The sequence below is a fragment of the Sarcophilus harrisii genome, chromosome 1 (genome assembly GCF_902635505.1).
Source record: "Sarcophilus harrisii chromosome 1, mSarHar1.11, whole genome shotgun sequence".
NCBI classification, from domain to species: Eukaryota; Metazoa; Chordata; class Mammalia; order Dasyuromorphia; family Dasyuridae; genus Sarcophilus; species Sarcophilus harrisii.
In genome coordinates, this window is record NC_045426.1 from 710902843 (window position 1) to 710923741 (window position 20899).

The 20899-nt window shown below is 43.9% G+C and overlaps 1 protein-coding gene across 5 annotated transcripts in view; it reads left to right on the plus strand.

Annotated features, from left to right (window-relative positions):
• Nucleotides 1-484: 484 nt before the first annotated feature.
• Nucleotides 485-20899, plus strand: part of DGCR8 (DGCR8 microprocessor complex subunit) — a 36715-nt gene continuing 16300 nt past the window's right edge. For 2 of the 5 annotated variants that reach the window (XM_031948999.1, XM_031949002.1), the window contains exons 1-7: nt 485-631; nt 8651-9642; nt 10146-10305; nt 12408-12550; nt 12782-13064; nt 19679-19876; nt 20427-20528. In XM_031948999.1, the coding sequence (XP_031804859.1) occupies nt 8923-9642; nt 10146-10305; nt 12408-12550; nt 12782-13064; nt 19679-19876; nt 20427-20528 (1606 nt within the window). In that variant the 5' untranslated portion in view covers nt 485-631; nt 8651-8922. Of the gene's footprint in view, nt 632-1218; nt 1917-1939; nt 3173-4359; nt 4490-4627; nt 9643-10145; nt 10306-12407; nt 12551-12781; nt 13065-19678; nt 19877-20426; nt 20529-20899 lie in introns of those variants that run through there. The other 3 variants (XM_023498681.2, XM_031949001.1, XM_003763086.4) reach the window with 3 other exon arrangements.

Below are 20899 nucleotides of genomic sequence, written 5' to 3' on the forward strand. Positions count from 1 at the left end.
ACTGAGGCCCGGAGAGTCCAGTGACTTGTTCTGCTCGCCTAGAGAGCGCGCATTTGAACTCAGGTCTTCCCTCCCTCTCCCGCACGATCTATTCTTTTCATCCTTCCCCTTCCTTTCCCGCCCTCTCCCTTCCCTCCTTCCCTTTCCTTGTCACTTTTCTCCCCTTCTCTTCCCTTTTCCCTCCCTTTCTCCCATCTTTTCCGCCCATCCCCCTCCGTCTCCACGCGTCCTCCTCCCTCCCTCTCTCCAACCTCTCCTCCTCCCGCCCAACGGTTCTCCAGCCCCCCCCATCTCCAGCGCCGGCTCCGCCCCCTCTGCAGCAAACCCGCGCCCGGCTCCTTCGCAGCCCCATTGGCTACCCGGCCTGCCACGTCTCCGAAGGGACCAATAAGGGGCCCCGGCGTTGGACGGCGGCCTGCGATTGGCGGGCTCGGCCCTGGGGGCCCGGTGCGTCTCCCCGGAGGCTCGAGCGCGCTCCGCCTTAGCCTGGCTGGCGGTTTAAAGATGGCGGCGGCAGGGCTCGTGCCCCGCGGCCCCTGACGGACGGACGGACGGAACGACGGGAGGACGGGCCGACGAGAGGAGGGAGCGAGGCTGCGGCGTGAGGGGCGGCGGAGCGGCTCGGGTTCAGGTGGGCGGTGAGAGCGGCGGGAACGGGGCCCGAGGCCGGGGCGGGGAGGGGCGGGAGCGCGAGCGCCGGGGGGCCGAAGGGGGAGCCGGGGAGGGGGAGGGGCGGCCGCGCGCCCCAGCGGAGGAGGAGGGGCGGCCGCGCGCCCCAGCGGAGGAGGAGGGGCGGCCGCGCCCCGGGGCCCGCGTCCCTCCCCCACTGCGGGAGCCCGGGGTCCATGAATGGTGGCTGTGCCGGGGGGGAGGGGAGGGGCGTCCTCCGAGCCGCTTCGGGGCCTCTTTGTGCATCCCCCAACTTGCCCGGGCCCTCGAACCCCGTCTTTTTCCTTCCAGGCCCCCATCACCTCCTCTTCTCCGGGGCCTCCTTTCCGCCCTCCCTTCCTTGCCCCCACATACTCTGTGGTGCCCCCTCCCTTCCCGGCCGGCCTTCAAGACCCTCCCCTTTGATCCCAGCTGCTCCTTTTGGGAGCCCCTCCCCTCTGCCCTTCCTCCCTGAGTCCCCTCCCCCTCGAAGCAGCCCCTCGGACTCCTCCTCTCCCCCTTTCCAGGCCCCTTTTTCTTCCCCTGCTCGGTCTGCCCCGCCCCCGCCGGCCCCTCCCCTCTGGGGGTGCCTCCCCCCCCCTTCCTTGCCTCTGCCAGGAGCTACTGGTTTGGATTTAAAGTCCTTTCTGCGGCCCGTTTCTGACCCAGCCTGGGGGGGGAGGGGGGAGGGGGGGGAGAGGGGGGGGCGGGGGTCGGGGCTTCCCTCGGCCTCCCGGGACGGAGAGCGCTTGGTGGCTCGGGTGGATCCCGGGACCGGTTGGGGGTGACCCGCCCCCGCTGCTGCTTCTGGGGGAGCCTCTGCCTCTTTGTTCGCCCTCCGCCTCCTGGCGCGGCCCCTCCCGCGGGACCGGGCTTTGCCGCCGCCGTCTGCCCCGCGGGCCGCCTCCAGCCTCGGTCCTGGCCTCGCTCTCCTTCCCCGTTGCCGGGACCCCTGCCCTGGGAGCCCCGGCGTGAGCAGGGGCCCCGGGCGGCCTGGGGCCCCGCTGTGGAGTGGCGGGCTTTCTCCCGGCAGCCCCGCACGCAGGTGGCTGCCGGCGGGCAAATGGGAAGAGCTTGGATCCTGGGTCAGCACTTATTAAGCTCCCAGTCTGGCAGGGCAAGAACGCGGACGGGCGCGCCAGATGCCCCAGGAAATAAGTGAAGGGCCCGACGTGGGGAGGCTTCCTGGGAAAGGCGGCGCGGCGGCGAGGTGGGCTACCTCACGGGAGCGGGGAGAGGTGGAGGGTCCTGTTCGGGAGAGCCAGGAGGTAAGGGGGGGTCAGAGAAACCGGAAAAACGGAGGGGCTGGATCAGGACGGACCTGAAGGCCCACCGGCGTTTGGTTCCGCTCCGCAGGCGGAGGGAGACACGGGAGTCGGGCCTGACCTGGTCCGAGCTGCACTTTAGGAAAGTCACTGCGAAAGTGGCTGCGAGGAGGAGTGACTCCCACTGACGGAGCGAGGGGTCAGCCTGTACCAGGGTGGGGGCTGTGTCGGGAGAGAAGGGGGCGGCGCCATATTGGATATGGGAGTAAGATTGAAGGAGAAATTCAGGAGGCTCCTGGGGACAGAGAAGTGGAAGAGGAGGTGGTCAAGGACAGAATCCTGGGGGACTTGGAGGCTGGAGAGGCTCCAGCAGCGGGGACAGGAGGCGGCTTCAGAAATGTAGAGCCACCGGGAGAGGGGGCGGGATGTCCCAAAAACCTAGAGAGAAGAGTATCCAAGAGGGCTCCACATGCCCAGGCTGCCTCAGAGAGGTCAAGGAGAAGGAGGATGGAGGAGAGGCCACCGGGAGGTCATTAGTCATTTTGGAGAGAGCGGTTTCAGTGCAATGATAAAAGTTAGAAGCTGGCCCGGAGGAGGGTTAAGAAGGGAATGAACGGGGCCAGCCTCTTGGAGGAGTTGAGTTACAAAGGGCAGAAGAGAGATGGGAGCAGAGCCCGGGACTGCTGATTGTTAAAGCCAGTGTTCTTTCAATAGAAAGTACATGCTACTTCTGCAAGGGCTCTTTCAGTATTGATATCTAAAATTGCAGTGCCAATGCTAATTGGTAACACTGGGTTTGTTTAACGAAGTTTCCGGTATTCTGCTCTATACACATAAAAGTGAAGGCACCACATCTTTGGTCATTCCAGCTTTTATAAAAGAAAAAAGCTTTTTTCCTTTTTTTTTTTCTGAGCACTTTTGATAAAAGCTGCTTCTGACTAATAGGGGAAGGCCTGCTGTTGAGACCATTTAGAACCATTCAAAAGAATTAAGATCTTTGGTCCTCACTAGAGCAGGCTAAGCTCAATAAAAATCCCCTTTGCCCTAATGAGACACACTAGTAATACTTAATTTTAAAGTCAGCGAAACAGGCTCTCAGAGGCTTACGGACAGGATACTTTCACATAGATTTGATATTTGTGCCTTTTGGCTTTTGTGTTAAGCTGCTGCTTGGTTTGGATTGGTCCTGCATCATTGAATAAACAAGGACCCATTTGGCCATTCCCCCATAGATACCTACCTGTATTACGTGGTAAAAGGTGTGTATAAGCTAATTTTCCTTATATCTGTCTTGATGGGGAAAAAACACCATGGGTTTCTAAAAGCTTATGTGTTGGCTAAATTATTGAGTCTAGCAGTTTGTATGTCAAGGCTTAAAGAAGACGATATGTGGTCACTGAAAAAAATGGTAGAGGCTGTAAGCAAGAGTCAAGTGATCTGTTCATCTGTGGGAAGTATTCGGAAGGGCATTTCTCATTTAGAATAACAATTTTCAAATTACTGATATGAATGGGGGGTACCATCTCCCTCTGACCTCATTCACAGAAATAGTCTTTTTGAGTTGTTTATGGGGAAAGGTAGTCTTTGCCTGCCTGATGGCTAACCTGGCAACACACTTACTTGGGGTGGGTTGTGAAGTACTTGGTACAAGCAATAATTTTGATGGCTTCATTTTGTGTCAGCAATGAGCTTGTCCCTACCACTTCTGACACTAGGCTGATTCAGAAAGGCTGGTCTTGATGAGATGAAACTGGATTGAGCTGGTTTTACACTGAGTTAGTTCTGTCAGTTGAGTGCTATATTTCATGCCATACACATGTTTTTCATTTCTTTCTCGTGTAAAATATTCTGTGGCCTTTAAGAAAGGATGTTATTCTGGAAACATGCAACATTTGTAACTCTTAAAGAATACACTTCTGTGACTGTAAGAGATATTGTAGCAGCTCTTGTGAGAAAGGCAAACATTTGAAGAATTGTTCAAACCGACAATCAGATGGGATGATTCACCTAGCATAGTCAAAAACCAAAAAAAAATGCTAAAAACTGACAGTGATAAAACAATTTAATTCTCAGAGAACAAGCAAAGAACCTTTCTAGGGACCGAGATAGATATTTATATGCCTCTATAGTGTGGCTGTGGCACAGGTTTCCTTAAGTTGGAAGAACATCAAACACCAGTATAAATGTCTGCTAACCAAAGGGAAAACTTTGTCTTAGGAAAGACAATACAAAGACTGCAGTATTGATGACTAGAAAGAAGGTAATGTTAACCAGCAACTGTGAAAAAGCACATTTCACACTGTGATAAAACTCACTTTTTCGTTCAGGGTTGTAATCAAAAGCCGTTGTCGAAAGAAGTCCAGGTGAGACTATAAGATCTAGTCATTTTCATTGATTGTATTATATCCACTGATTATTATTATTTTTTTTTTTTTTTTGCTCCCAGAAAGCCTAGAGATCTTGTCCCCATGGAAGGAATGATAATCTCAAATACATATATCAATATACTTCCTGAGAAGCTGATTGTATCCAGGATATTCTGAAATGGAATTCAACATGACCTTGAACCAGGCTATGTATTACATTTATATAGCACTATGTGTTACATTTATAGATGTCTTCCAGGAACTGTGCTAAGCACTTTTTACAAATATTATCTCATTTGATCCTCAGGTACAATCATGATTCCCATTTTACAGAAGGATATACTAAGACAAGTTAAATGACTTGTCCTGGGTCACATAGGAAGTGTGGGCTGGATTTGAACTCTGCTCATCCTGATTCCAGTCCCAGAACTGTATCCTGTGGCCCCTGGCCATCTGGTTAAGAAACATATCCAGGAGATAGAGGCAAATGTGTTTCTTTGGCCCAGAAACTCACCTGATTCAAATCCCATTGAATATAGGCAACATTTAGGGGGAAAATGTACTTTGGCTGAATGCCTCCTGTGCTTCAGAAGCAAAGCTAAGCATTGGAAAGACAAAGAAGGCAGTGCAGGGTTCCCGCCCTCAAGGAGCTCCCCGGTCTAGTGGAGAAGGCAGCAGGAGAACTATGGAGAAGATCCACAGAGGGAAGGCCCTAATATTAAAGGGAACTGGGAAAGGCTTCTAGAAGATGGGGTTTTAGTTGGGGCTCAAAGGAAGTCCGGATTTGGGTGAACATGCTAGAGGTTCACAGTCAGAAGATTGCAAAGATAAGAGAGGGCCGGAGATCCTGCAGTTGTTAGGGAACCACTGAAAAAGAAGAACCTGACAGGCGAGAGCCATGTGGTGGGCGTGAGGACCCGTCCCAGGGTGGGCCCAGGGTCCGAGCAGAGCAGGGGCCAAATTGGGGAGATGTTGGGAAGGTGAAAACCACAGGTCAGGTGATGAATTGGGGAGGAGGGAGCATGAGGATTCCAGGATGAGGAGGAGTAACTGAGAAGTTAGCAGGAGGAAAGACGAATGAGTCTGCTTTGGGATGTGTTGAGAGATCTGTTACATGTCTAGTTTGAAACAGGCAATTGGAGAAAGGAGTCAGGAGGTTAGGGAGATAAAGAACAGTTGGAGAATCCCCAGCATGGAGAAAAACTGATGCTCCAAGTGAGGATTTCAAGGGAGAGAATGGGGCCCACAGTGGAGCCTTGGAGGACAGCCTGAGTGCTATGGCTAAGACCTGAGTGAAGGACAAGCAGTCAGCTGGGTGGGAGGAGAACCAGGAGGGTGTGGAGGGTGCTGGACTGTGAGCAGTGTAGCAGCTTTGCAGAGAGCAGTTTCAGTTTTAAGATGATTCTAGGATATCCGTTTTGAGACATTCAGTAGGCTTTTGGAGGTGAGAACTGAATAAGTACATCTGAGAATCATCAGAGCAAAGCCAGGATATTGCTATTGAGTTTTTGTTGATGTGAAAACGTCAAGTTTGTATTTACCACACAAAAGACATTACATTCAATTAGTGTACTTCATCCCAGTCTCTATTTGAAGCTTCTCCAGGGGGACCTGCCAGTGTCTTTGCTGGATAGTCTTTAAGACCCTGCGGTCATTTTTCATGCCATGGTTTTTTCTGGGTCATTAGACGATGAGGTCGTGAGTTACCCAGGCTTCCTTGACCTGCCCTCTCTTCTCTTCCTTGTCTTATCCACATTCCTAGCCTTGGCTTCTGGCTCTCCTCTCCTTTAGCTCTTGGCAGTATGGCTTGCCATCTGATCACTGGGATAAAACTTTCCACAGTTACCGGAATTGTCTTTAACAGTTTCTACAGAGGATCATAGATTTAGAGCTGGAATCTTATGGCTGTTTTTATCTGTATCCTTTTTCTCCTGACCACTTCTTTCTGGACACTAGTGGGTTTTCATGAGACTGATCCTCTCTGATTGTTATCTTCATCCTTGTCAAGTCCCCTAATTGAGGGTCCCCCAGAGTTCTCCTTGGCCTTTTCTTTTTTATGCTTTCTGGCTTAGCGATCTCTTCAACTCCCATGGATTCATTTATCTCTTTACCATGGCCCCTAGATTTGCATACCTTGTGCCTCCCCTAAGATCTGGCCTCGTCACCATTTGCCTATTGACATTTCCCTTTAGATGACTGTAGCCTTCTCCTGTTCACCATCTCTAAAACAAAACTCATCTGTCCAAACTCCTCTTCTGAGCTTCCTTGTCTCTGTGGAGGCTTCCCCAGATATCTGGAGCCAGGCTGGGAATCCCATGCTAGCCTCTTAAGCCACCTTTTGGGAAGCAACAGCCCCTGTGCTGACACAGCTTGGAAGCTTCCACCACCTGCCTCCTTAGCAGCCACCAGGACTGGGAAAGAAGGTTCTTGGCCCCAGCATGGGATTGGAACGGCCACCAGGACAGTGGAGCCGCTTTCCCCGGGACTGTTGGGCCTTTCCTTCTAACTTGGAGCCGAAGCCTGTGGCCTCCCTAAATTGGTGAGCCCTTTGAGAGTAGGGACTCTCTTCTCCCTGGGTGTTCTCAGCCCCAAGGGAAGCACTTTGTGCTTGTTCAGTGCATTCCTTCTAAGCTCAGGGTCATTCTGAACTCCACCTTCTGTCCAATCTGTAGCCAATTTTTCTTGCTTCTTCCTCCCAGATCCTAGTTCATGCTTTCAGCTTCTCCTCCTCCTAATTGGTTTCCCTGCCTTAAGTCTGTCTTCTGCTGCCCTCCTTTCATACCAGTTTCCTAAAGCCCGAGTCTGGTGTCTCTCTGCCTCCAGTTCCCCCTGGCCTCTGGAATGGAAGATCAACTCCCCTTTGGCATTCATGGCCCTCCAGGCTAGTTTAAGCTCTGCTCTCCATGCTTATCACTTCCCCAAGTGCACAAGGTCCAGCCCACTTTCTTCTCACCAGGGGTGTTGTGGGCCTGTAATAGGCTCTGGTTCCTTCTCTCAGGACCTCTAGTGTCCTTGGAGAGTTGGCTGAAAGTGCCCCGTCCTCCATGAGCAGAGGTACCCCAAATTCCCCGGTAGCTGAGTGAGAGTGGGCCCGGAGCAGCTGCATTGCCCTTCTGGCTCTTTCGAGGAAAGTGCTACCAGATGAGTCAGTGGCGTGTCTTTCACGTGGCTTTTCAGGACTTTGTGGAACACAGTGATACAAATGAGGAAATGCAAGAGCTGCACCACCTGCTCTGGAGGAACTCCCTTTGAAACCACAAACCATTTCACACTTCTGTTCATGACCCTTTGTGGAAGGGCTTCTTTAACCCTTAGAAGTAACCTTACAGTTCTGTCAGGTGGATCACATTTACTTAATTGCCACTACAGGCCCACTCCTTGGTAGGCATTGCTGGAAAATATGAAGGCTTTTGTAGTGATCCAGATGTAAGCCTAGACTCTGGCTCAGATAAAACTTAAGTTTGGTGTGCGTCTGTGGCTCTTTTTCTATCTGAGTATTTGGTTTTGTGTTTGAGAGTGTAGCCTATCCGCAGATCAGCTTGGTGAATGTGTCTCCTGCCCTCAAGAAGCCTGAGGTCTGGCCAGGGAGAAAGGTGATCAGTTAAATTTTAGTTTAAGACAGCAACACAAGCAATGGGATTAAATGCCTGGGTGGGGGTTGGGGGGGTTCCAATATAGTCATGAAATGGTAATCGGGCTCATTTTTAAGTCCTCCTGGTGACTTTAGTTTCATAACTAACCTCTTGCTGAGTCAAGAAAGAGTTAATAGGCCTGTCAATGTATTGCTTAAACCAAAGGTTTGGTTAGTCAATAATATGAACCCAGAATTTTTGTCTTAACCTGGAAAGAATGAATTTTACCTCAAAAACTTAATTTGTAGTGTTATCCTAAGGAAATGTGAATTATAATTTGAAACTGTTCTACTATCTGCAGCAAACTATGGGAGTGTTTTAATAATTTATTTTCTCTTTCTCTAAAGTATTCTTAGGTGTTTTACAGTAAATCAATTCTGTGCCTTGTGAGTAAGAACAAAGTAATTGTAACTTTGAATTTTGGCTGTAATCTTGTGTTCTGTAGAATTGGGGGGGAGGGGGCGTGCGTGCAGTTGCTAAAAATGCTGAACTAACACCAAGTGCTGTGATCATGTCCATGTGCCCAGAAGAATGGTAGAAGAGCCGCTTAGAGGAAGCTGTGAATGAGGGAATCTGTTGGTTCTCTCCTTGAGAGAATAGCTTATACAGGGAAGAGGTTAAAATAAAAACCACCGTCATCAGCAAACAGCATGTTCCTGTTGCAATTATTGGCTGTGTGGCAATCCTTTTGTTAAATATTTCAGCAAATTGGTGACATTTTTTAACAATTTCTTTGCAGGTTGGAAGAAGAAAAGGCACTTAAGGACTGAAGAACTGCTCCTCCACCTAAGTCTTCAGCTGTTTAAGCTGGATGCATTGTGATTTCCAATAATTGAGACAGTGATTCTAAAAGCTGTCTACATTAATGAAAAGAACAATGTAGTCAGCTTAGCTAAGTCATCAGTGTTGCCTATTGACTAATTTGATGGATTTTTGCATGTTAGGAGAATAGATTGATATAACTTTTAAGTTTTATTCTTTTAAAGTGGTCATTTTAAGAGTATTTAAGATATGGAGACATTGGAAAGCATAGCTCCTCTCCAACAAGAGGTGACAAGAGAATTGATTGTGGAAAACCACCTTTATCTCCCGCCATTGCCTCCTAGCGAAGAGCCTCCACCACCTCCCCTGCAAACGTCCAGTGACGCAGACGTAATGGACGTTGGCTCTGGTGGTGCTGGACAGTCAGATACCCCAGCTGGGGATGTGGACGCCCACTTCGGACCCCAGCTTCTCACCAAAGGATCTGCTCCTTACAAAAGCCGCCTCTGCATAGATCCCGACAACTGCGACTTAAGCCCAAGAACAGCTCGCCATGCCCCTTTAGTTCGAAAATTCATCCCCGATCTTAGGTTGCTTAAGGATGTCAAGATTAGCGTAAGCTTTACAGAAAGCTGCAAAAGCAAAGACAGAAAGGTTCTCTATACTGGAGCTGAGACAGATGATAAGGCCGAGGCAGCTTTTAGTATAAATGATGTCAAAGGAGATTTTCATGTATGTCCTTTTGATGGTAGCCATGGGAACATAGTAGGAGTAGTGGGTGAAAGTGTAGATAAGAGGGATGAGGAGAATGAGATTGATCAGGAAAAGAGAGTGGAGTATGCAGTGCTGGATGAGTTAGAAGATTTTACTGACAATATGGAAATAGAGGAAGAAACAGGAAGGTTCACAGCTAAAGCAATTTCTCAACGAGATAAAGTGGACGAAGACACCTTGAATTTCTCCTATGAGGTATGTAGAATTACTTTTCTGGCCATTAGAGAAATCTGGAAAAAAAAAAAATGCAGTTACCTGTTAGAAGCCATAGTTGTGGAGAAATCAAATTTTCCCTCCTCTGAAGGGTGGAATGATTTTATTTAGATAAAGAGAAGATTAGAGAAAGGATTAAAGTTTCATCAAACAGTTGTCACTAATGTTCCTTTTTTTGGGCCAGTTTAAACAAATAACCACTTTGGAAGGAAGGTACTGCTGTGGACTATGCATCTCTGCTGTGTCATTGATTTGTGCTTGAGTGTGTAGTGAGAGATTTCATTCAGTTTGTTTTTCAGATGATCTTGAACCATTAAATGGAGCTCCTGTGACCATATTTGAAAGCTACCCATTTATTTTTTTCTTATTTTGCTATGGTCTTTTATCGATGATGTTACATTTGCCATTGGGATAGTCATTAGTATCTATTCTTGAGAAAATGGTAGCCCTGGAAAAGAATGTCTGATTGATAGAGTGTTTTGCAGGATGATTTTGACAATGATGTGGATGCGCTCCTAGAAGAGGGTCTTTGTGCCCCCAAAAAGAGGAAAATCGAAGAGAAATATGGAGGAGAGAGTGATCACTTGTCTGATGGAGAGACCACCGTGCAGCCCATGATGACCAAAATAAAGACTGTTCTTAAAAGTAAGCTGCTGTGTGTTGATGGGATAGTGTTTGGGGTGTGCTTTTCTGCATTTAGTCATACAGAGAAGACTTCTTAAAATGGTGCCCCAGTTGGGTTGGAAGGAGGATCACAGGCTCCAAAATTGAGCATTGATGGGCCTCCCCCAAGTCCACCTAGTCCAACTCATTTTACAGATGAGGAAACTGAAGGCCAAGAAGAGGTTGAACAAGCTGTGGCAGAAGAAAGACTTGAACTTCCAAGCACTTTTTCTTGTATGTCCTTTAGTGCAGAGATAGACTGGTGACAGTCCAGCCTCTTTATCTAGGAGAATAAACCCTAGCCTTGGGGAGCTGCTGGAGGCTCCTTAAAGGTCCTTGAGGAAGCAACCAGTCTTTCCTTTACTAACTAGGATGCTGCTGACTCACAGCAAACAGGATCATTCTCTTTTCTTGGCCGTTAAGTAGTCCAGTCTGCTCCAGTCTTGAGCAGCCACCAGAGTCTGAATTGCAGCCCACAGATGGGAAGTGGGTCCAGAAAAAAGATTCCTCACATTCATTTCCTGAAAGGAAGCTAAAGCTGGGGAGGATGCAGTTGTTTGGACTGTCAGCTGATGGCTGTGAGGGTACACTGAAAGGCCAGTTGGAGTGAGAACTGAATCCTGCCCATGGTCTTAGGTTCTAGTCAGATTAACCTCGGTGTCAGCTGCCCAGTCTGCACAGAGCTTCTTTTGGCCATAGTCAGCGGGGGTACCAAGCTAAGTAAAAGTGGCTCTTGTCTTATCCTTCGGCCCCAGTTAAATACTTGAAATAATATTTCTTGAAAGCAAGATTCTTTCCCTTATTGGCCATAGTGAAGCAGGTGATCCTTAAAGTCTCTCACTCATCAGATTCTAGACTTTCTAACCTCATCAGTATCTTCTTGCCCTACATGTGACATCAGGATGAAGAAATGGCAACTCAGGTGTTGCTAACTGCAGGTCTTTTGTATTTCTATGAAACACATTATCCTGGGACTGCATTAGAATGAGCCCCAGTGCAGTGGGCTTTTTTCCCTCCAACTATTTTGTCCTAGTTACAAAAATCATCAGAATGGTACTTTCTTTGGAGGCTTTAAATCTTTTTTTGTGCTTCTGTTCATAGCCTTTGTTATATCAGTAGAATTCAGTTTCCATCGGTCTGGCCAAATTGAAACAGCTTAGATTTGGGGTCCAGATTTTATGTTGTCTGGAGAACCAAGTGATATATTTTAAATCACAGTAGCTCATTTGACTTTCAGCAGAGTTATGAAGAGATGTCATCTGGCTAGTAAGGAATAGGAATAGTTGTTGTTATTCTATTGCAATCACAGGTCTTTAAGAGTAATAAAGGAGTCACTAGTTGCTCCTGCAAACAGCAAATTTTAGGGAAGCCTTGACCTGTTTCATGCTTTACTCAGGAACTGCTTCTACCAGTGCAAAAAGGTGCTGTATGGGAGTTGATCAGCACCTTATTTTTGATATTTATTTTGTCCATAAAAGTGGGCAGAGTCATATAAATGTTTTATTCTAAATTGATCTTTGTAAATCAGAATGTGAAATAAAATTTTCAAAATTGTCGAATGACTAAAAATAGTATCAGTAAAGTAAAATACTGTTTTTATCCTAAACTTAAGGATAAAGAGATGGTGGGTAACAACAGCAGAAACATTTGAATGAAAAGTATTAGGATTTAGAGCAGTAGTGTTAAACATTTCCCAGTTAATCTGGTTAGTGTTTTGCCTGAAGCTGAAGGCCTGACACCTGCTTTCGGAGCTACAGGGCAAACCAAAACAATGTTGAGATTATGGGCAGCAGATTTTGAGTTCCAGGTTTATGTTAGTCACTAGCCGTGTGGCCTTTGTTTACCCCCATCTGTGAAGAAAGTCTTCCTTGGATCACTTATCCCCATTGGGTTGTCAGTTGAGCTCAGAATAGGAAGACCCATTGTCATAAGTATAGGTTTGGAGTTTGGTTAAGAAGGGAGGATTTTGTTGGTTCTCAAAACCAAACTTTTAAAAGTTCTTTTTATTAAATTAATTGAATGAACATTTTCTTTAAATTTAAAAGCTTCAAGTAATTCTAGGATTTTCTTATCTTTTTATAAAGGCCGTGGCCGCCCACCTACAGAACCGTTACCTGATGGATGGATCATGACATTCCATAACTCTGGAATTCCTGTCTATCTGCATAGAGAATCTAGAGTTGTTACCTGGTCCAGACCATACTTCTTAGGAACAGGAAGCATAAGGGTAGGGGGTTTGTTGGTCATTGGTAATGTAAGAATTTAATTTTAACTGTTCAGAAATCACTTTGGTTAGTTTTTAAAATATAAATGCTCAAACTTTGAATTGCATGCCTTGGAAATTTTTCATTTGTACCTAACCCCAGAGTCCAGTAAGAGAAATCAGCTTTTCAGAACTCAGCTTCTGCAGATCCTGTGCTGGAATTCATGAAACATTGCTATTTTACTGTCTGTCCAGAAACATGATCCTCCCCTGAGCAGCATTCCTTGTCTGCATTATAAGAAAATGAAGGACAACGAGGAAAGAGAACTCAGCAATGACATCACCCCGATTGGGGACGCCTCCCCAATCAAGTCCATGGAGAAGTCTTCGGAACTGGACAGCCAGACTGAGGAGCCAGACTCCACGGCAGTGGATTCGGGGTCCCTCGATGAGAAAGAACCTCTCGGGGGGGATACGGCCCAAGGAGCCTTAGGACAAGTGAAGGCCAAAGTGGAAGTGTGTAAAGATGAATCTGTTGGTAAGTATAGATGCTGGGCTCTGGAAAAAGAAGAAAGGGCGATGGCATGTCTACAGATGTCGATATAAAGTTATTTGGGGTGGGGGGGTGGGGAGAGAGGGAAAGGCCCTCACTTAAGTAAGGCTACCAAGAGGCCAGATGGAATGGAGGGGAAGGGTCCCTGAGATGAAAGCCACAGGGAGCATCCTGGGGATAGAGTAAGCTGGCTGGGCTGGGAGGAGCATGACGTACAGAGGTCCTAGGAAGATGAGCTGGAATTAGGTTTTGAATGAGCTTGTTTTTCAAACTAGAAGTAACAGTGAGGGCATGGGATGATATGGTCTGATTTGTACTTTTCCTAAAGAATTTTAACTATATAGAAAGGAGAGAAGACCAGAGCAAGGGAAGAATCTTCCATTAAGAACAGAAGGGCAGCAGTCTAGGAGAGCTGATGAAGCCTACCTGTTGGTAGGGAGTATACATAAGAGATTAAAATTTGGCAACTAGATTAGTTTTGTCTACCTTTTACCCTTTTGCTACAAGGAGTAGCTTTTAGGTTAAGGGGGTGGGGTATAAGTATGATATACTTGGAAATGAAGGCTTTTTTGGATAATGGAATTGGGAGATTTAAAGTTATGAGCCTTGATGGATGACTTGGAAAAATGTTGCTACATTTGACAGAAATTGGGAATATGGCATGAGGTATTTGTTCTGGAAAGGGGAGTCTTGTTAGGGACCATGGTGAGTTTGAGATACCTATTGAACCTGCAGGTTGGTGGTGCCCAACAGATGGCTAGCTGGTAATGCAGGACCGGAGCTCAAAAGAGACTTGAGCGAGATGTAACCCCTGTACTCACAGACATGGTAGTATCCATGAGGGGGAGGCCTCTAAAAGGGTGTTGGAGAACACATACCCACAGATATGAGATGGAGCCCAGGTGGTGGTGATCTTGCAGTGGAGAGTGAGAAAGGTGGAGAATTAAGCTTTATGGGCGGCCTGTTAACCATTGGGAGATGATGGAGTTGGTGCATATAGCTCTACTGAGGTGGAGTTGACAAAAAGCTTCTTTCAAAGTCTCTGAGTTGAGTATGGATTTTATGGAGGCAACCCTGGGTCTGACTTCAGTCATCTTTGTGCTCCTTATCTCCTATGTAACCTAGCACTTGGAAGTATGAGAATATTGACTGGAAAAGATCGTTGTCCTTCCGGACAGAGATTCTTATTGTGATGTAAGGGACGATTTCTGTATTCTTGAATATGGTTCTGGGAGAAGGCAGCTCTCTATCATGCTGGAAAGGTATCAAGCGTGGTCCTGGCAACAGGTAGTGGGTGAGCTTTTTAAAGACCAGCCTACTGATTGTGGGCATCCATGAAATAGAAATAAAATACAGGATGTCCTTGTTCCATCACCCCTTATTGAGACTTAAGCCATCTCAAGATTTGCTATAAATGTGATGTAAGCTTTTGGTATTCTTAATTGTGATGGCCTTGTGTGGAGAGATTGACCTGTCAGCTTGAAATTTTCACTAATTGTTGAAACAAACCAGAAACATGGCTTGTAGATGAAGATAATTGAAGCTTATGTGCCAATGTCATGCTGTAGAGAGGCTGATGAGGTGGGGAAATTCAGTGAATAATTTGCTGAAAGAAAAAGTATCAAACCACAAGAGAGAAGTGAGAGAATGCTGTTGAGAGAACATCAACTCGAGCTGTTTTTAAAAATATAGATCTTGACAAAATGTTCATTTTCTAAGAATTTCAGTAGGTCAATTCAAGCAAGGCCAAATACTTAGCAAAATGAGTGTTCCTGATTTCAGCCCTGGCACATCATCCCCAATGCCAACTAGGTGCTCCCAAAGACAGTTAAGTGTGAAATGGAAATAAACAAACAAACAAAAAAATGGAAATGATCTGCAAGTTCTATCCAAAAAATTAAATTCATTAGCAACAGTGGAGCCACTATTTATGAACAGAAATACAAATGTCTTTTTTTAATAACTGATTTTATTTAATGGTACAAAACATTTCTACTTTAAATAAAGTTAAAATCACTAGTGAAAATTTTCATGAAAGTGGTGTGATCAGAAATGCTTCATATTGGTTTAATAACTTTGCCATAATTTGAAAGTCAGTCTAAGTTCAGTTTATTGCAATACTTTCCTTCTGGCACATTTTTTGAAATTTATTTTTATAATGAACTTAATACATCAACAGACATGAATAAAGTATATATAAAAAAGTATGTGGGAACCTTTACCTTTGTAGTACCAACATTCTCTTTCTGGTATCCCCATCTGACTTGCTATTCTTTATTGTGTATTTTTAATGTTTTATTGATACTTAGAAATGTCATTAAAGAAAAATGGGAAGAGCAGCTGAATTGATTTCAGCAAATATGAAGGAAGAGATCACAGTGATATTAATTTTTCAATGTATCTGAAGGAAGAAAAAGAATAATGTATGCAGTGCTTGGAAAAGATTATATACTGGGACAACTTGATGGTGCAATAGTCTTGGAGTTAGGAGGACCTGAGTTCAAATTTGGCCTTAGATACTTACTACTTCTAGCTGTGAGACCCTGAGCAGGTCACTTGATGCCAGTTGTCTCCAAAAGGGAAGGAAAAAAGCAACCAAGAAAAAATCCTAGTCCATGTGTCTACTTTTTCATTCCTACAAAGTCTTTGATAATAGTCTTCATGTATAGAGTGCACCCTTGATAAAGGCAAAAAGAGGAAAGAAACAGATTTTCACAAGCAATATTCAAAGCAGCCAACCAAAAGGGGCAGAATGCAAGATCCCATTCTGCTTTTTGCTTAATCATGCAAAAGAATTTTTATATAGAACAAGATGTTCCATAAAGGCCCTCATACATAATTCAGAATTATACAGTGTCTTTGGAAGGTATTTTGAGAACTTTGTTTGGTCTGATTCTATCAGTGGAGAGGCCTAAAGATGTTTGTGAGGAAAGTATCTGAAGTATAGTCCACATTCTTGGCCCTTTTCCATCTAATACACATGACTCCACCTGCATCTTTATATTAAAACTTTACATGGATGTTTGTGCCTCTTTAGACACATACCTCTCAGATAACCCTGAGGTTTAGTGACTATGCATTTACAGTGTAATGGAGTCATTATTTTAGGTTTGGTCCCTGACAGATTAGGTCTGGCAAACTTTGAGATGACCTCTTTTTTTTTTTTTTTTTTTTTTAATCATTTAAAAATGGTAAAGAGGGAAAAGTTATTTACTTGAGAGCTATTCTGGGTGTAATATATTTGTTCCAAAGAAACTAATGTTTCCTAATTTCAAATTTTTGTTGGTAATTCTTATATTTATGTAATTTTCATTTCCATATATTTCTCTCCCTTTCCATTACCTAGCAAAACATCCCTTATGACAAAACTGACCTTCATTCACATAACAGAATTAGACAGAATAGTGTCTAACATGCTCTGGCCTCCAACCCTGTTAAAAAGAGGGGAGAGTGGGAAGTGTATTGATTTTTCTCATCTCTTCTGTAGCAAGTAAAGTCATTTTTATTACAGTGTTCCCAGGCTCTTTGCTTCAGTTCATAGAAGGCTCATGGTTCTCTGACTCCTTCATATTCACTTCTTGCAACATAGTAATACTGCATTCACGTACTACAGTTTGTTCAGCTGTTCCCCATTCAGTGGACATCTCCTTTGTTTCCGGTACTTTGCCACAATAAAGCAATGCTAGGTTATCAATCTTTTTAGTATTTATCAGACCTGGTTGTTGTCCTTCTTGGTTGGATAGTCCAAGGGCTTCTTAAAACTTTTTCCATTTGTGACCCCTTTTGCCCAAGAAATTTTTACGTGACCCTCATAAAGAAACTTATTTTAAAACAATTCTTGGGTATGCATATAGTTTTATCCTTTATTAAATAAAGATGAAAGCAAGTTTGCATACTAATGAGGTGTGCTTATTTATTTTTACATAAAGAATTAAAATCTTGATGATGGTCTATTTGATACCTTTTATTGCCAAAATTTTCAAAATCTCCATATCCAGTTATGTGACCCTATATGGGGTCACACTTTAAGAGGTTTTGGTCTAGACTAGCAATGGGATGTGTTATAAAATTGGACCACATGGTCTTGGGACTATTGAATTGGTCTCCCTTTAAAGGAAAGCTATAGCTCATGGAATCTTTTTGTGGGAAACATTGGACCTCATGATCTTGAGGCCATTGTGACAATCTCTCTTAAGGGAACCTAAAAACTTATTAAGACCGACTCATGAGAAAATACTAACAATAATGTGTTGAGTTTAAGATGGCTTGTGTGTCCCAATAATTTTTTTCTTTTTTGGGGGGGGGGGGCAATTGGGGTTAAGTGACTTGCCCAGGGTCACCCAGCTAGGCAGTGTTAAGTGTCAGACCATATTTGAACTCAGGTCCTTCTGACTTCAGGATTGGTGCTCTATCTACTGTGCCACCTAGCTGCCCCCCAAATAATATCTTGCTAGCCACTAGTTTGTCTTTTTCCCCTGTACACACGTATCCCAAAATCACCTATGTTCCCCGAACCTTTACATGTAAATCAGACACTAGGTGGCCACCAAAAGTATCCCATTCTCAAAAAGGGCAGTTGGAAGCACATCTCCTTCCCTGGGAGCACGCAACCCTCAGGACCCAAGGAGACTTCTCTAGCTGAATTGGCCCAGGTGTCTATGCTCCCCAACACAGCACTGCTTTTAGGTTTTACTCTGTATATATCCAAGTTGTCTATCAGATCTCAATCACCCTTTACCTATTTCTCTTTCCCATTGTTGCCTATTATTGCCTTTAAAGCTTTATGTCAGATTAAGCGCTTGTTATTACGTATTATTTTGGCATTTAAACTCATTAAGGAGTTTGTTTTCCCCAGCATCTCTGCCTGGCCCATGGGCCTTTCTTTACACGTGAACAGGGACACTGCTTAATGACACATACCTTTCTTGTAGTCCTAGAAAACAAGGGTCAGTAGGGGAATCCGTGGATTCTCCCAAGGGAGACTCCCTTATTTATGTCAGAGTCTGTCCCCAAAACATTGAGTTACTTTGTTAGCATATTTCCAGATTGCTTTCTAGAATGGAAAGTTCATTGTTTTACCCACAGTCTATGTGAGTGTAATCTGTTTTTCCATAGCTAACATTTACTGTTTCCATCCTTTGTTATCTTCATCCATTTTCTGAGTTGTTTTGATTTGCATTTTCCTAACCATGATTTAGAGCAGTTTTTCATCTAGTAAATACTTTGTGCTTTTTGAACTATTTTTGTTTAGTCTTTGGAGTTAAAGATATGCATTGGTTCCCATAAATCTTGCACATCAGAATTAAGCCAAGAATTTTTCCCAGTTTGTAGCTTTCCTTCTTAACCTAGTGGCACTATTTTTTTATGCACGCAATTATTTTACCTCAGCCTTGATCATCTCTGTCCCTTGTATAATTAAGAATGCTTAATTCTTAATTTAAAACTCTTAACCATGACTTTGAGAAGTCTCTCATCTGGTTCTTCTCTCTCTCTCTCTCTCTCTCTCTTTTTTTTTTTTTTTTGGGTGGTATGATCTTTAACATTCAGCTTATATTTCTATTTTGAGTTTGATGCTGATTTAATCCTAATTTCCAACCTACTGATATCTGCTTTTTCTAGTAATTCTTGTCAAATAGTTTTTCCAAGTACTTTATGTTCTTGGAATTCTTGAATATTTGTTATTGTGTCTAATTGTTTCTGATTCTTTTTTAGGTATTCTGTTCTTGTTATTCAGTTGTTTCAGTCCTATCCAACTCTTTATGATCCCATTTGAGGTTTTCTTATCAAAGATAACTGGAATGGTTTGCCAATTCCTTCTCCGGCTCATTTTAGAGATGAAGAAACTACTTAAGTAAACAGGGTTAAATAACTTGCCCAGGATCACACAGCTAGTAAGTGTCTGTGACCATATTTGAACTCAGGAAGGAGTTTTTCTGGTCTCCTTTGTTGGTCTGCTTTTTTATTTTTTAGCCACTATGAAATTTTTATTTTAACTGTTTTGCTGTCTGCAAGAATTACTTACTCCTTATTCCCTCTTTTTTTTTTTTTTTTTTTTTGGCCCTTGAGATTTAAACCTTTTGTTTAATTTTTCTGAGTATTAAATTTTATAAATTGTATAAACAACAACCACCTTCAAACATCTCTTTGGTAGTTTAATATACCACTAAGTGAAGTCTGTGAGTCAATTTAGGTAGTTTCTTCATAGTATTGATATGACCAGCTAGCTGTTGAAGATCTATCCATTACGGTATTTTATTCCTTTTTGTGCTTTATAAGTAGAGCATTTTGTAAAATTCCCCAGGGTGCATTAGTAGATTGACTCTATTTTATGCATTTTGTAGTTATTTTGAATAGGACTTTGTTCCCTTTTATTTCCTTTTAGATTTTGTTAGTGCTGATGGATATGCTGTTTTATGAGTTTGTTTTGTTTCCTGCTACTTTGAATTGTCCATATTAGTCCCTTTATTGTTTCTCTGGGTTTTTCCTAAGTAACTATTATATTATCAGCAAATGGGCGTATTTTTTTTCTCCTCTTTGCCTCATGTTTTGTAATTTTAACAACTAGAAACAATAGTGTTTATTTGTTAATTCCTGCACAGATCTTGAGGACTTCCGAAACTATCTAGAAAAACGCTTTGATTTTGAGCAAGTTACTGTGAAAAAGTTCAGAACTTGGGCAGAAAGACGCCAGTTCAACCGTGAAATGAAGCGTAAGCAGGCGGAATCTGAAAGGCCTATCTTGCCGGCCAACCAGAAACTCATTACTTTGTCTGTGCATGATGCGCCTACAAAGAAAGGTTAGTCTTATGTTTTTAAATTTTAAAATTTGCAGAATCTAACCAGGCTGACTGGGCTTGGTCATTTTTATGTTGTAAAATGTGCCTTGGAGGTCGGTCTTAGGGGTTCACATGTGAAATAAATAATTTGTGCATGGTACATTTTTGATCTAAGCAGCATAATATTTAGATTACTGAAGCTTTACATTCATATGCTAATTTGTTTCTGTAAGACTACTAGCAGACATTTACATAGCATTTTAAGATTTATAGATGATTTTATGTGCATTTTCATTTGAGCTTTCCAAAGTTCAAAATTTGTATTCCTTATTTGACAGATAGGAAAGTGAAGCCTGGGGATTCACAGTCATTTGTTATAATGGCCATTTGGTTAAGAAGCAGGAGAGCTGGGTTTGAAACCTGGGTCTCCCGAGATGCCACAGCTCTTTACTACTATCCTCTGGCTTCCTAAATGTTGATTTCTCTTGCTTAAATAATGATTATTTATTTGTCCATTTGTGGGGATGAAGGGATTTCAAGTCCCATATTAAATGTTTCTTCTCTGTCGTAGAATTCGTTATTAATCCCAATGGGAAGTCAGAAGTCTGCATCCTACACGAATACATGCAGCGAGTCCTCAAGGTTCGCCCTGTTTACACTTTCTTTGAATGTGGTAAGTTTTGTTCCTTCATTTAGGGACTGTATCTACAGCCCGTTCTTAACGTGGTAGACACAGAGTTTGCATATAATGTGGGACCTAAGGGAGCTGACCTTAGTGCTGTCTCTGCTCTAACATATCCTGTACCCACCACCCCTAGGTAGGATCCTAGGAGTTATAGAGATCCTGTAAAGCTGGACTGGACCTTAGAGATATCTCCTCCAAATACCTGAGACATCATCAAGGTGGGGGCAGGGTGGGGAGTGACATGCCCAAGGTCACACCCCCACCCCCACATGCAAACATACACACACACAAGATCAGTAGTGATATTTGATATTTGAACCGCAGATTCTCTTGTTCCAAATCTGTTTTTTTTTCCCCCA